A 16,122-nucleotide genomic window follows, 5' to 3' on the forward strand; every position below is an offset into this window, starting at 1 on the left:
ACCAGTTTGACCAGTTTGTTTTGGTTGAAGCTGGAATTAGGAAGGGAACTTATGGTTTCTTTCTTCGTGCATCGACGGACATCGAATTTGGTAACATAACTTGAACGAGAGTTTCTGTCATTTCATATTAACTTGACAAAAGAAAACAATTAGGGTAGCACCCCACTTCCGCAAATCCACACTCGGGCTTATTAAATTAATCAAGCGAATGCTATTGACCATGCATGTTCGTTCAATTCAAATTATTCTAATGTTTAAAGCGAAATGTGCTCTTGGCTCAGGATCGGTTTCAAACAAATGTTTTATTGCCTCTGCTGAATTCAGTTCTGTCGCACACAATTGCGCTGCAACTTTCTTTGCAGATCTTCTAAGATGGTAGATATTCAGATTGCGGTACAAAAATATTGCGCGTCGCCTAGTGGTCATTTGAAATGACTGATGTTACTGTTATCTTTAAAAATATAAAGTAGCATATTTGTTTGGTAAAATATCAAATGTTCAAATGATTGAAAAATAATCTTTAGTATTGACCAAGAAAGAGAAAACAAGTTGATATACTGTATTTTATAGGCCCTGCTAAACTAAAAGAAGATTTTGGGTTCGTTATTGAGAAATATAATTGTGTAGTTTGTAAAGGAAATAAAGGTACAATAGGTAAGATTTTTGTGTTAAAACATTGTTACAAGACCATTGTAAATCCCTTCCTATCATTGAAAAAGGCTCACTGATATGTTAACTCACACTCATACCTGTGTTTATAGTCCTTAAATTCAGGTTTTCAAAATATGCAGTTGACGGGCCGGCACTCTGTACCAAAACATCGTTTAGCTGTAGAATAATTCAAGCTCGTTGGTAATAATTCCTACAGCCAATGGCGTTTCAACTTCAGCGTGTTCACAGAGAAGGGGTGGGATAAACAGTGTTGCGGTTTGAGCGTGTTTGTTGCCGCAATTCCTCTCTCGACCGTTAGAGGTCTGAAATTATCTAGTGTACCTTTAAAGCAGGGGTCAGCAACCCTGGTCCTGGAGAGCCACGGGGTGTGCTAGCTTTTGTTGTTACTCAGCACTTAATTGATCAATTAAAGCAGTCGATTACTCAGTTAACTGGCCTCACCTGGTTTCTCGGGTATGAATCAGTTGCTGGTATTAAGGCACAGGCAAAAACAAAAACCAGCACACCATGCGGCTCTCCAGGACCAGGGTTGCCGACCCCTGCTTTAAAGGAACCCCTTTCCCAATCTTAAAACGCATTATGTGTAACTCGATGACAACACAGAAATCTTGGTTCATAGTTTTAAATCAGATGTTTAATCTTCGCCAATATGAATCTGGTCACTGGTCCTATTTTTACACATAATAAGGATAAGTAACCCACTGTAACAAATACCATGTCCCTTATATTGTTAGAAACGTCATGAACCGAGTCAATATTTCACCAGCCATATTGATGAAGCACAATAATCACTAGTGATGAGTGTGATTATTTGAATTCATTTATAGGTTTACACTATTATCTACTTACACTATATTAGCTCATCAGTATTTTGCAGACTAATACACAGCCACCATTTCTATACTCATGATCAGTCATAACAAATGATTATTTTATCATGTCAGGCGCGTTCCAAATAAGCTACATACACATTGGTCACATTTGTACTACAAAAGATGACAGAAATAATTAGTAATTACAAAACTGTGATATATGATAAAAAGTCAACCTTACTTTATCAACAATGTAATTAATTGTTGACTTCTGCAAAATATTGCTTATTATTTTGATAATTAGCATATTTTGAGTTTGCTAATATGCTGTAGAGTGAAATAACCTGAGCACACTGCATGGTAGATTACCATTCATTTTAATACCACATGTAAAAACAGACACCCAGAACACAAACACACAAAAATGGCCCTGTGAAATTTAAATCGAATAAAACACCAAACTGGCAACTCCAGCAAAACTCCAGTACTCGTAATTTCACAGTGTGAAAATCTTTATCCATATAAAAACATTCACCAAACACGGAGATGAGTCTCCATTTCCTCAATCACATGAGATGAAGACCAAGCCAGCAGCTGCAGCAGCCAATATTAGAATCAAGTATTTAAGGACTCTGTGTGGTGTTTCTGTTTAAACCACTAGTTCAATTTATACTAGTTGCCTTCCACCAAGCTGCACAGTTCAGCTGGGGAATGCAGAAGCAGTCTGGCTGCATACGTGTCCAATAACATGCATGCTAATCTATACCATCCTGGGGCCTGAAATGTGATTAAGTATTCAAGATGAAATGTGACTGGGGACCCCACATTTGGGATTAAAATGCTGAAAATGTATATTGTCTACGATTGTCAGGTCAGTCAGACAATGTTACCGATGTTATCAATTGGTTACCAATAAAGTCCACTGTTCATAGCTACAATAAACAACTAAAGCAACAAATATTATGCCCACTTTCCACTTGTCTAAATCTGTCCGATCTTCGATTATATGCAGAAATATCAAGGACCTTTCCCTCCAGACATATCAGGGATTCCTCCATTTTGTGAGAGCTTACAGCACTATGGTCTCAGTCCGCTCCCTGACACCAAGTGATCTTAGCACATTCCAGCAGAGGGCAGCATTTGCTTTCTGTAGATCTTTCCAAACTCACTGTTTTCAGTGGAGGCACAGCATGAAGTCAATAGGTTGGCAACACTGGGACCAGGGCTCAATCTTAGTGGAAGAGAACCTCTCTGTCCTGGACACATCTCTGCGGATTTATCTGGGACATGAGCCACGTGGCCTGACGTGACATTGCCATCTGGTTGCCAGTCAGTCCCTCTTGTGCTCTGGGCTCTATTGTGAGTTCTCAGAAATGAACTGGTCCCACTTCCTCTGCCACAGGGCCAGGGCTTTGTCCTTCAGTTGAGGGGAGAGAGAGCTGTATCTGAAACCAGGGGGAGGAGAGTCAGAGTCCTTCTGTGGGCACACACACAGACACTACACACACAACACACACACACACCCTCTCCTTTATCCACATAGTGAATGCAAACACACACACACACCTTCATTATCCTTTTAATGTGACCAGGTCACATTGCTGCAGTGCTTTTGGCCCAGACTGGACAAAGGCCTCACCTTATAGAGTTCATAGCCAGCTCCTTGAGCGTGCCCAGATGGGCACTCAGCCCACCCAGGCCCACAAACGCCTCGTAGAAGTCGTACGAGAGCCCAGTCGCTCCGAAGGTGGCCGGGTCGTCTGAGCTCACCACCATTGGATGCCCTTCAGACATGAGCGATGCAGCAGGGTGAGTCCTCAGGTCTGAGACCAGCTTCAAGACCTGGCCGAGAGCAAGGCAGGTACAGAGAGCTCCATAACGTTAGGGACAAAGACATTCTACTCCACAATTTAAGACTTTTAATGAAACAATTCACATATGGTTAAGATTCTCAGCTTTAATTAAATTTTTTATACATTTTGGTTTCACCACTTGTCATTCATACAAAAGGCAAACACCTGTCCACCAGATTTCTGATATTGTTAAAAAAATAACACAACAGTGGGCCAACGTCATCGAGCTCTTGCTAGGCAACAACGGAATATCTCAATGTTTAGTTCTTTAATTTTATCATAAATCTGGCAATAAAATGTATGAAATAAATGTATGAATAAAATATGCTTTCACAATGAACTGATATGCAAAACATTTTTTTTTTTGGAGAAAGAGGTTGTGTAATTGTTTGCTCATGAGATGATATAATTGTTTTAAGCTTTTCTCTATGGGAATTCCCATTGTTTAAAACCACTTCCTTGGTCCAGTCACTTTTTTGCAGTGGGTGGGATTTTTACATTCTATGAGCGTGTCCATGTTATCTACAGTCAGGTCCATAAATATTGGGACATCGACACAATTCTCATCTTTTTGGCTCTATACACCACCACAATGGATTTGAAATGAAACAAACAAGATGTGCTTTAACTGCAGAATTTCAGCTTTAATTTGAGGGAATTTACATCCAAATCAGGTGAATGGTGTAGGAATTACAACAGTTTGTATATGTGCCTCCCACTTTTTAAGGGACCAAAAGTAATGGGACAAACTAACAATCATAAAGCAAACTTTCACTTTTTAATACTTGGTTGCAAATCCTTTGCAGTCAATTACAGCCTGAAGTCTGGAACGCATAGACATCACCAGACGCTGGGTTTCATCCCTGGTAATGCTCTGCCAGGCCTCCTCTGCAACTGTCTTCAGTTCCTGCTTGTTCTTGGGGCATTTTCCCTTCAGTTTTGTCTTCAGCAAGTGAAATGCATGTTCAATCGGATTCAGGTCAGGTGATTGACTTGGCCATTGCATAACATTCCACTTCTTTGCCTTAAAAAACTCTTTGGTTGCTTTCGCAGTATGCTTCGGGTCATTGTCCATCTGCACTGTGAAGCGCCGTCCAATGAGTTCTGAAGCATTTGGCTGAATATGAGCAGATAATATTGCCCGAAACACATCCTGCTGCTTTTGTCAGCAGTCACATCATCAATAAATACAAGGGAACCAGTTCCATTGGCAGCCATACATGCCCACGCCATGACACTATCACCACCATGCTTCACTGATGAGGTGGTATTTTTTGGATCATGAGCAGTTCCTTTCCTTCTCCATACTCTTCTCTTCCCATCATTCTGGTACAAGTTGATCTTTGTCTCATCTGTCCATAGGATGTTGTTCCAGAACTGTAAAGGCTTTTTTAGATGTTGTTTGGCAAACTCTAATCTGGTCTTCCTGTTTTTGAGGCTCGCCAATGGTTTACATCTTGTGGTGAACCCTCTGTATTCACTCTGGTGAAGTCTTCTCTTGATTGTTGACTTTGACACACATACACCTACCTCCTGGAGAGTGTTCTTGATCTGGCCAACTGTTGTGAAGGGGTTTGTCTTCACCAGGGAAATAATTCTTCTGTCATCCACCACAGTTGTTTTCCGTGGTCTTCTGGGTCTTTTGGTGTTGCTGAGCTCACCGGTGCATTCTTTCTTTTTAAGAATGTTCCAAACAGTTGATTTGGCCACACCTAATGTTTCTGCTATCTCTCTGATGGGTTTGTTTTGATTTTTCAGCCTAATGATGGCTTGCTTCACTGATAGTGACAGCTCTTTGGATCTCATATTGAGAGTTGACAGCAACAGATTCCAAATGCAAATAGCACACTTGAAATTAACTCTAGACCTTTTATCTGCTCCTTGTAAATGAGATAATGAGGGAATAACACACACCTGGCCATGGAACAGCTGAGCAGCCAATTGTCCCATTACAGAAACTGTTGTAATTCCTACACCATTCACCTGATTTGGATGTAAATACCCTCAAATTAAAGCTGAAAGTCTGCAGTTAAAGCACATCTTGTTCGTTTCATTTCAAATCCATTGTGGTGGTGTATAGAGCCAAAAAGATGAGAATTGTGTCGATGTCCCAATATTTATGGACCTGACTGTAACATGGACACGCTCATAGAATGTTAAAGTCCCACCCACTGCAAAAAAGTGACTGGACCAAGGAAGTGGTTTTAAACAATGGGAATTCCCATAGAGAAAAGCTTAAAACAATTATATCATCTCATGAGCAAACAATTACACCACCTCTTTCTCAAAAAAAAAAAATGTTTTGCATATCAGTTCATTGTGAAAGCATATTTTATTCATACATTTATTTTGTACATTTTATTGCCAGATTGTCCCAATATTTATGGACCTGACTGTATGTCATACATGATTGGCAGGTGCAGTGTACAATGGGAGTACCTGATTGGAAATGGGGCACACTTCCACAGCCACACCCCTCTTCCTGGAGAGTTCCTTGGCTAGTGGGTGGCGTGTCAGGGCAAACCCATGCCCGATGCGAGAGGTGTTGAAAAGCAGGGCATCCAGAAGGTTCTCATCCACATCTCTCCCCTCCCAGTCTACACACACATACACCATAACAAGTACACATATTCATGGCTGGATCATATTAAATTGGAGTCAAATTAGGAGTCCGGTTTCTGAGATTCAGATGTGGAAAGACTTGGAGGTTGAAAGTCATGGGTTTGGGGGGTCATGATTGGCTCACCTGTTTCTCCTGCATGGAAGAAGTATGGCAGGGTGACTCCACGCTCTGCTGGCAGAGACAAGGCCTCCCTGAAGTACCAGAGGGGCCTCCCTCTGTCCTCACGCCCCACCTGCAACACGCAGCAACACCTTAGAGCACAGCCCTCTCCCTACAGCACAGCCCTCTCCCAATACATAGTGCCTTAAGAAAGTATTCACCCCTTGACTTTTCTTTCCACATTTTATTCTGTTACACCTTAATTTGTTATTAAGTGAAATACTTATTTTACCAAAATCTTCTTCCAGAAGGTGTTAAGGTCTATTACATGGTTTCTAGCTTACTGGTTAACAATGTTGGGCTCTCGCAGAAGTAGCTAACATCTAACCATTCCCAAAAGAGGTCAAATCTGTACCAAAAACTGGGGAGAGTTTCTACCATTTCCCCCCCTTTCCCACCATTTCAGCCATATTAGTTTCGCAAATCTGTCTGTGTTGTAGCTGGCCTGATTGCTCAGTTTGGTAGGATGGCCTGATCTGGCTTGTGCCATATTTCTTTATTTTGTTACAAAGGACTTAATGGTGCTCCTGGGAATTGTTTTTCCAATCTTTTTATCACCTCCCATTTTTGCCAACAAAAACTAAATCTCAAAGTTCCACAGGCAGTTTATTGGTCTTTATGACAGGATGACTGATCTGATCTGCCATTTTAGTTGTGAGACCTCACACAGTTGGGGATATTTATTCCGCAATTTTGCAATTGAAAAATAGTGGGGTTTTTTTTACAAATATAAGGAGTGTGTATATTTGATTTTATCTTGCAATTAGAAATAATCACTGGAGGCTGAAAACTTTCTGAAGGTATTGTAAACCGCTACCATACCACTTGAAATTTGTACAAGGTCTCTGGTGAGCCCAGATTACATTACGGCCTCTCAGGAGCTACTCACCATATCAAATCCTGCCATCACCTCTGGAAACTTCTTCTGCAGTTGCATGGCCTCTTCCACTACGGCTTCTGCCTCAGACAAGTTCAAACCCCTGAGACACACGTACAAAATACAAACATGGACAAACCGGCACAGTGAAGGCAATCAATCGTGACAAGTGCATTACTCACTCGGAAAAATCTTGTCAGTTACCGTGCAGAACAGAAACACAATAAAAGTTCAACAGAAATGATTATGTGTGAAATGGATCTCAACAAGCCTGGGGTATTGAGAGAGATTGTTGGGCCGTCTACATCCACTTACTTTCCTCAGAGTTCAATAAGAGCTACTTTTGTGGAGCAGTGAGGACGACCTAACGGTTTTGAGATCAGCATTAGAGCCAGCTGGCCACTATTGTGCAGTTTTGGCCTAAGGTCTTGCTCTTAGAAAATAATGTAGCATTCAGTGGCTTGCTCTCCATCTTAATTACTTGTTTTAATTTTAACTGTGAGGACACACAAGGTTCAGTGCCATCAGGCCACCAGTCATAATAAGTACAAACTGTTAGAACATCCACCTTTGGTCTTGGTCTTAGAGTCACAGTCTTATCCTAGTGTTCAATCCCGGTGCAGCTGACCATGAACATGTTGTTCCTGACACCCTCCTACCATATTCACCTGTGAACAGTGAATATGATGCGTGCTCCCAGGAAGTCAGGATGTTCCGTCACAAACTGCCTGGCTACATCCCGATAGGCCTCCAGGCTCCAGGCCCGGTCGTGCAAACGTCCATCGAGTTCGTACGTCTGGGCAACACAAACACCACAACGCCACGCGTGCATTCGTTATCACCGTACAGACAACAGGACAACCCAATGGGCCCAGTGCACAGGGGGCTAATGTCAATGACATGTATTCCAGACACAGTATGTGGTTCCATGGGCAATTGTACGCACCTTTACCAGCAAAGCCCTCAGCTCCAAATACATGACGTTATCCATGTAGAACTGCCGCAGGGCCTCATAGAAATAGTCCTTGAACACAGGTGCATGGGTGACCAGCCCGAGGGCTGCAAGAAAAGTCTCCTCAAACCTGCTCCACACCACATCCTGGCTTGGGTAGGCCGCCGCAGGGTCATCAGTGAACAGCGTGAGGTTCTGCATCAGGCTGTCCAATCACATACGATCAGGGGAAAGAGAGAGGAGGAGAGGAGAAAGGTAGAGAAACTAATGACTCGAAAAGCCATCACTGCTTTTCTAGAGCACCTCTAAAATTGGTTCATTAGTGTCAGTTATTAACAGCATACCGTATCTGCACCCACTATTGCAGATCCTCTCTGACATCACAAACGGTTATATATACAGAAAGAGATCAATCAGTTAAGGCATGAAGCCACATTCATTTTAAAAAGAACGTCCATCCCCACCTGTGGTCCAGGTCACTGGTGTTATCCACCTTGGCTCTCAGAGTCTCCAACAGGACCCAGGAAGAACAGCATGGAAGGGGGCGGGGCTGCGTGGCAGAGAAGACGAAGCGCACTGATTGGGTGGGGGTGAAGCAGATGTAGCAGTGACGCCTGTAGGTCACGTTCTTCACCAGCCAGTCCACGCCCACCACAGAAAAGTCATGGAGGTGCAGAGCTGCCCCTTAAACACAAAGACGACCCAATGAACAGCAGCCAGTAGTCATGCTGCCCTTTGTCCTTTCAGCTGTGGAAGCACATGTGTGCTTGGTTAGTGCTTGAATGGGAGACCTCCTGTTCCTTCTGGGCCGAAAACCTAATGCCCCAGCACAGTGATGGTGCAATGCGCTGGAGAAGTTGATGTCCTTCAGATGAGACTCTAAATCGAGGTTGTGACTCACTGTGGTAATTAGAAAGATCCAATGGCACATCTTTAAAAGTAGGGGTGGTTCCTCAAAATCCCACAAGCACAAAAACGGATTTTCAAACATCTGGCCACCTAATCTCCAGCTACATTTGCATTTTCTACCCACTTTTTCACAGCAAAACAGAACCAAGGTCTCAATAGTCCTGCCTGGTAAAAATAAAGGTAAAATAAATCAAAATAAGATGTTCAATGAGTAATGTCAGATGATGATTTATTATTATTTAGATTTTTTAAAATTATACAGCAGTCTAATTTGTATGTGTGAAGAATCCATTACCTTTGGGCATTTTCTGCAGCAGCTTAAACACTGGACTACGCTGGATGAAGGGTCGTGCTTTGAAGAAGTGCATTGCTGGAGGGAATTGTGGCCCCTCCACTTCCTGCCGTTTCAACTTGTGTAGGTGAGTGCTCAGCCTCCGCTCAGCCTCTGTCAGCAGAACAGTGCCCCCTGTTTGCTGGGAGGCCTCCTGCTGTATCAGTGAGTCTCTGTGGCGAGGGTCTGGGCTCCCGCCACACACACCTGCCCAGCATAGCAACAACACTGACAGCACGGTTACCTGCAGGCCATGCAGGAAGGGCTGCGGTGCCATGCTGTAGGCTGGGGAGTACACAGTGGACAGGGGTGAAGGACATGAATGGTTTACATTAATGTAATGAATGAAGTGAAAAAGGGCTCAATTTTCCACCGACATTATCTACCTGGTATATGTTTTTACAGGTTGAACTGTTGCAAACTAACTCACTTGGCAAAACTACGCAGTAAATTATCATACAAGTGAAACACATTTAATTACAACTGGTTTGGTGCGATATCACTAACTTGCATTCTAGATACTTTCTTCCCAATACAATAGTCTAAAATAGTCTCCCAACTATGACTTGAGGAAGTCCAACATCCTCATCTTGAACGTAGTAGTTCCATAAAATTATTTTCAGTTTCAGAGAAACTGAAGTTCAGTTCAAACGTCAAGTGCCCTACCCTCAATTGGCGCCTTTGATTAAAAAAAGGCTTCAAGCTAATGTCATAGGATTTTTTCAGCTAAATCTCAAATACGAGAAATCTAATCTTTTAATTGAGCTAAATGAAAAAAATGTTTGGAAAACAATGGTGGACACCATTTAGGCTACAGCACAATTACCATCGGTGAGTTCATTGTGCAATATTATTCAGTCCCTGGCGAAAAGGAAACGCGTTTGACAGTTTAGGATGATCCTAGTCAATAGGAACATGCTATGGAATAAAAACATTTTGTCAAGCGTCTTATTTCTGCATAATTAGCAGACCTACCCCAATACAGGACAGCAGTCGATCAATCATTATGGTAACAGTAAATAAACAGTTTAACAGTAAATAAAGCTCAATTTAAAAGTTAAAGAACAGATAATATTTTATAGATTTGCCCGAAGTTACTCAAATGGTTCATGAAATCGGTTTCACAGTGCATGCTGTGGTTATAGCGGCTGTAGGCTATCCTACGAGGTTCTAATCCTCTTTACATGAATATTCCCTGACCAAAACAGATTGTGATCCTACCGCAAGGAAGCAGATCACGGGTTATCCTACCGTTTTTTGAAAAAGACGTCAATGTCCAGCATTTAACATAGAAATCAAACAAATCCACAGACTCCGGAACAAAGTCACCAAGCGCTACGAGTCTTCAGCGCCTCTAGTGGGGAATAGCATGCAGTCGTTTTAGCTGAAACAGTAAACAAACCGCTTTGTCCACCGTATGTGGTAAACGCAGATGTAGTGAACAAGTGGGTCCAGCAAAGACAACAACAAAAAACGTTCTAATTATCGTATGCATTTCTACTTCGAGAATGTACACAACCAAAATGTGAATGACAACATAAAAAAATAGACGAGTTTACACGTAATTATTAAGCTATAGTCTACACTTGTCCTTCAGTTTGCCAATTGATCGCCATATCTCGATAAACAGCAACTGGAAATCAATAACCTGTTGAGCGAGTTGAAACCACCAGTGTAATGTGTCATTGGATTTCACACCACCAACCGTCCCGTATCGTCAAAAACATCACGGTGGTCTGTAAATAACCGGGAAACATAAGCTAGCCTACATTAAATATCCTAACGTTAGCCATTACCATTACCGTTGTTGAGAGAGGGGTGAAAACTATGTTCTAGGCAAAGGTAGGGGGGTCTCACCGGTGTTTGGCGGAGATCTCCGATGTAGAATATGGCTGGGTTCGATTCCACTTGAATATATTTCCCTCCCTTGAGAGGTATCTTCAGACTAAATGTGTGTCCAACAAGTAAACAAGCAAACCTAACAGGTGCTCGGCAAGGCACGATAACAGATTAACAAACCAAAAGGGAACTGAAGCGAACCTGCAAGCTATAGGAAGTAACCTCCGCTCCGTGCTCAAGTAATTGCTTTTTCCGTCAGATTACTTTGGAATTACTTTGTTCATAACAACCACCCTATTTTATTTTAGTGATAATAAAAACACACCAGCCGGTCTTATAAAACACTACTGAGGAACCTCATTTAATTTATTTTATTTTTTTTATTTTTTTGAAAAAAAAAAAAAAAAAAAAAAAAAAACCCAACATGTACAGTGTCTGACAAAGTTAAATTCTCATCGCGCATGAATTATTCTCGAACCTCCTGAAGAAAACATCGCCCGTTCTGTTTGAAAGCACACTGATTCGACCATCTCTTCTCCACGCAAGTAACATTGCATTACTGTAATTGATTCCCCTTCTAGCTGGAAGCGTGCACTTATGCTACCCTTGGTGGGAGGGAGGAAATATAGCCACTTGCTCCCCCCTTTCATAATTCGGAACCGAAGCCCACTTTCCGTGGCCTCCATATTTCATCCTGCCATTTTGGGGATTTCTCCCCTTGAAACCAGGGATGGGGACCGAACCCAGCCTATTATTTAGGTCAGGCTTTTAAAGGGACGTAGCCTACATCTGTTCACATTAACCGGTGTTTCACCCCCACTCGCTCACTGGCAAACAAAAACAATTCACACGTCACATCCCTGGCTTCGCTTCTAGAAAACGAGACGCCTGTAGTCTACGCTTTACCTAATCAGAGATAGCTCGGCGTAATTGAACAATAGGTTCACTCATGTCACAGCAGGGCTCCCTATATTGGTGAAAGGCTGTCTGCATTGCATTATGTTTTCCATTATTTCAATGCAAATTATATGAATTTCATGTTGTCTTTTGAGTCTAGCTTCAACATCAAGTAGGCCACAGCTCAATTTTAATTAATGTGTACTAAATTTGCAATAGAAATATCACTAACTGAAAGCATCAACATCTCTTTTTGGATTGAAGTATGTAGACCACAACTGACTATACATGCAATATTTTCAGGCCATTCATTAAATAATAATCCCCCCAAAATTATGATTCTCGACCATGCACAAAATGAGTTCAAGTGCAGTCGTAAATGAAACAAACCACCATTTAGTAATACATTTGGATGTTGGAAAAGTTATTTATTCTAAGAAATGTACAGTATAGAAAATACTTCGGCATTTCCAAAATAATCTGCCAGTCAGATATGAACTTGTAAACTTCACATTAAAAATGAAAAGTACATGTTTATTGTTGATGCCACCATACTACTGAGGTAAATGTCAACTGTTAAAAAACAAAATCAACCAGACATCACATTTATATTAAAACAAGTCAAAATATACAAAATTTAAAGAACAAATAAATATGATTCACATTAAATCCAATCTAGTCGTTTCGCTAGTGCAGACGAACCAGATGACAGCAGACGAGAAAATGAAGAATAAAAATGACGTCAGACTCGAACGCTGTGCACAGCAGCGCTAAGAGACCGTATAAAACAACTTCTGAGACCAGTACATGTAAGCCGTTCCTCATACATGGACAGCAGAAAAGAGGACCACTTATTATCTATTGCTTACAAGAATCAAAAAAAAAAAAAAAAAAAAAAAAAAGGAACAAAATCTGCACTGCCTTGTGGAACATCAGTAGCCTAAAAATCTACTCCTCTTCACTCAGGGGCAATTCACCCCGACTTAACTTCCCAATCTGCTCCTCTACAAAAAAAAAACAAAACAAAAGATCATAATACTCCACAAACACCTACCCAAAGCTTTTAGCTCGCCGTGCTGTTCTAGCATTGCACCTTCTAACACAGAACCATGTAACCGCTTGAAGTTCCTACACCTGGCTTACGGCCACTGTGCTGTATGGTAGGGCATGCATCTCTACGGCTGGCCTGCCAGGAGCACTATGTACAAAGCCCTTTTCTGCTCACCACAAAACTACTAAAGCTCACCAAGCTTTCCGGGTGACTGCGATAACTTTAACTTGGCTGGTCTAGCCACACCACAATCCATGCGGTTTTTATCAGAAATACAGACTACGCACATCAGGTTCTGTGAACTGCGCTAGTGAGCCACACCAAGGACTTGCTTTGTGTCAGCACAGTTTGGCACAGACATGCGGATGCCGTCTGTACAGGCTCACCAAACAAAGACTACGTAAGGCCTGTTCTGTCAAAATTCACCTAGAGATAACTTGCATGTAGCCTAGAGCACAGGAGGGCTGGGTGGTGGTGGTGGTGTTGTGTGTGTGTGTGTGTGTGTGTGTGTGTGTTGGGGGGGGGGGTTCCAGGCCAAGCGACTGGCCCTCTGAGGTAGATTCACTTGTGGCTGTCACCAGTCCCCTGGTTCCATACTAAGGCGTCAAAATCAGACTTGGGGGGCTACAATGTACACAGCCAATGGGAAGAACTGGTGACACTTGTAAGGGCTTTCAGACAAACATGTTTCAACTACTAGTATCCACAAGTCGAAAAGGTCCTGATGAAGACCCAGACTGCTGTAGAGAAATAGAAACAAAAGAAAACGAAACCAAAAAAACCCGCTCAGTGACAAGGCTAACCATACAGTGTCAGTGTTTCTTTCAAAATGTTTTGTACAACAATCATACATTTACAGAAATACAAAAAACAAACCAAAAATAACAAAAAAACATGGAAGTTCAGCAATTGTATAAATTCACACTGCCACGGTTAAAACATGCTGTTTTGCAACTTCGTACAGTTTGTGTTTGACAGAAGTCAAACAGGCCAACTCCGCTCACCAGCAAGGTGGCGACGACCAGCATCTCCCAGTAGACTGCAGATGACACATGTGCGCGCGCACACACACACGCGTGCGCACACACACACACACACACACAGTCCACGAGGACCATGCCAGCCATTGCTTAACAGAGCAGATTATTGTGTTGAGCTGAGGCGAGTTCAATCACAGTTGCTGTATAATCCCACATGACGCTTCGCCTTCAAATAAGTCATTAATAAAAATACCCGTATTAAAATGCTGCACCCTGAGGATTTTGTTCACTGTGTGAAAGAAGGGAAGCTTTGACATGTGGAAATATTTCAGTTCTCAAACAAGTTCAAGATCTACTGGATACGAAGTAATTAAACCAACTTACTACTGTTAACCACAGACATATGCAATAATCCTATTGTACAAATATCTACAAATAGATTACCAGCAGGATGCATCCATTTAAAGAAACAAAGTCCAATTAAGAAAATGGAACCGAGGATCACACCTAAATGAAGTTGTTTTTTTGTTTTGTTTTTTTGCCTCTTCCTGGCTACTTGCTATTTCATCAAGTTCATTCTTACAGTCTTGAGTGACACACGAAACATTGTTTCTACACGAGCTGATTCAGAAAAAATGGATTCGTGTGAATTGTGTATGTGCATGTGCATATGTAAAGCAGCTGGAAACATACACGACACACAGGTACAGAAAATCTAGAGACAGGAGTAAACTAATGTGTACTTTACATACTCACGGAACTGAAGCACTGACTTAAAGGCCACATATTTGGAGATCAACTTTCCCAACTTTCCAGCGCAAAGCCATGGAAGAGCTGAGCTCCCTGCACGTCTATGCAATGGAAGACATTCTCATAGCGAAGGCAGCACTGACGCATACAGAACTGACCTGAACTAAACTGAAAATTATGCTTTAGGTTACAAGTGAAAATGGACAGCACCTGTAAAAATGTAAAAAAAAGAAACCAAAAATCACATCATCCTGACAAACGTTTTCTTGCAGACAGCAATTCACCATCTGCCCTTTTGACAAAGTCTACGGAATCTAAACTATTTACACATACATTCGACGAGAAAACCAAAAAGGCAACCGGAAGTGGCCAGGACATTTCTACCATTTTAAAGTACCCTTTTATTTCCTACACCTGAGTTTAATGTTTGAGAAGAGGACTGCTGGTCCTCCCACGCACCTCCCCCTGCATCAGACGAGGGGAGAGACTGGTGTTCTCCGAGCGAAGCGGCGAGAGAGAGAGAGACTGAGCTCGCTGCCTCCGTTATACACAGCGCTGTTGAGCTGGGCTGTCCGAGCGGGGGTTCTAACAGGAGGGATGGCGGCCGGCTCTCACGCTAGCGCGTGTATTTTGGGACAGCACGAGGCCCGGCAGCTGGGCGTCTCTGTACAGCAGTCCCAAATTCCCAAAGGGCAAAAACAATAAAACAAATAAAGACGCTCCTCCAGACAGATACAACTGTAAGTAAGTCCACCTCGGAAAACAGCTGCACAAACCCCACTGGAAATATTTCCCAGAATTCCTCCGCAGGCGCAACGCTCCCTAGAGGTAAAGCTGCCTTCGCCAGTCCTCCAGCAGAACTACAACAGACAGTGACGACGTTTGAGACGGTGGAGAGCAAGGATTCACAGCGCTATTCAGCACACATTTACGCGCGCGCCCAGGACGGTCCGTCAACAACAGCTGCCAGGAAGCGGAAGCCCGCGGAGCATTCTGCGTTTGCTCTGCACTCTTCTGTGTACTCCGTTCCCCTTTCTCCACCTGGCGAAACAAACAAACCGCGTGAGCTGCTGGGAACACGCCCGCTGCTTGCATTAAAAAAAAGAAAGAAAAAAATTTCTTAACAGCGATGCTACAAATGTCAGGGCCAAGACTATGACAGTACGCCTCTCCCCAGCCTTGCCGGTCCTTACCAACACTCCCAGCATGAACTTCACACTCCCTGCTTACTGCCGGTGCTCCTGGGAGACCCCGTGCACATGGCCTGCTGCCTGTTGATACAAACGAAGCAAAGTGTTCAGCGTACAGGCACACTGACAAACCTTCTCTGTATTCCTGATCATCATTATTACCGTGTTTACATTTATAGTCTCTCTCTATACCATGACAATGGTGCTGTTTCTAAGTGCGTTTGACA

At 42.5% G+C, this 16,122-nt stretch overlaps 2 protein-coding genes across 5 annotated transcripts in view; both read right to left on the reverse strand.

The window, feature by feature from the left end:
- Positions 1-1,845: 1,845 nt before the first annotated feature.
- On the reverse strand, positions 1,846-11,222 carry LOC133135209 (adenosine deaminase 2-A-like). Of its 4 annotated transcripts, none has more exons than XM_061252050.1 (10): positions 11,046-11,222; positions 9,153-9,473; positions 8,413-8,632; positions 7,943-8,153; positions 7,665-7,792; positions 7,009-7,099; positions 6,084-6,192; positions 5,777-5,934; positions 3,124-3,326; positions 1,846-2,929 (listed from the first exon to the last, which is right to left on the reverse strand). In XM_061252050.1, the coding sequence occupies exons 2-10, from the start codon at positions 9,463-9,465 to the stop codon at positions 2,839-2,841; spliced, it is 1,524 nt and encodes a 507-aa protein (XP_061108034.1). In that variant the 5' UTR covers positions 9,466-9,473; positions 11,046-11,222; the 3' UTR covers positions 1,846-2,838. The 4 variants fall into 4 exon arrangements, with proteins under 4 accessions (XP_061108034.1, XP_061108037.1, XP_061108035.1 ...); XM_061252053.1 differs by lacking the exon at positions 11,046-11,222 and adding an exon at positions 10,991-11,035; XM_061252051.1 differs by lacking the exon at positions 11,046-11,222 and adding an exon at positions 10,440-10,961.
- A 1,109-nt stretch (positions 11,223-12,331) lies between these two features.
- Positions 12,332-16,122, reverse strand: part of LOC133134487 (chromatin remodeling regulator CECR2) — a 43,307-nt gene continuing 39,516 nt past the window's right edge. Inside the window, exons 18-19 of the mRNA XM_061250687.1 lie at positions 15,899-15,976; positions 12,332-15,746 (exon numbers count right to left, since the gene is read on the reverse strand). Coding sequence (XP_061106671.1) covers positions 15,919-15,976 — 58 coding nt within the window. The 3' untranslated portion in view covers positions 12,332-15,746; positions 15,899-15,918. The remainder of the gene's footprint in view (positions 15,747-15,898; positions 15,977-16,122) is intronic.

The sequence above is a fragment of the Conger conger genome, chromosome 8, assembly GCF_963514075.1.
Source record: "Conger conger chromosome 8, fConCon1.1, whole genome shotgun sequence".
In the NCBI taxonomy this organism is placed as follows: domain Eukaryota; kingdom Metazoa; phylum Chordata; class Actinopteri; order Anguilliformes; family Congridae; genus Conger; species Conger conger.

What these genes read in the sequence shown, in the direction of transcription:
- LOC133135209 (XM_061252050.1), bottom strand. Translation starts at nt 9,465, where the DNA reads ATGGCACCGCAGCCCTTCCTGCATGGCCTGCAGGTAACCGTGCTGTCA. An exon ending in GCTGCAGAAAATGCCCAAAG is followed by an intron (nt 8,633 to 9,152) that starts GTAATGGATTCT and finishes TTTGTGTTTAAG; the next exon opens with GGGCAGCTCTGCACCTCCAT. An exon ending in CTGGCTATGAACTCTATAAG is followed by an intron (nt 2,930 to 3,123) that starts GTGAGGCCTTTG and finishes CCCTGGTTTCAG; the next exon opens with ATACAGCTCTCTCTCCCCTC.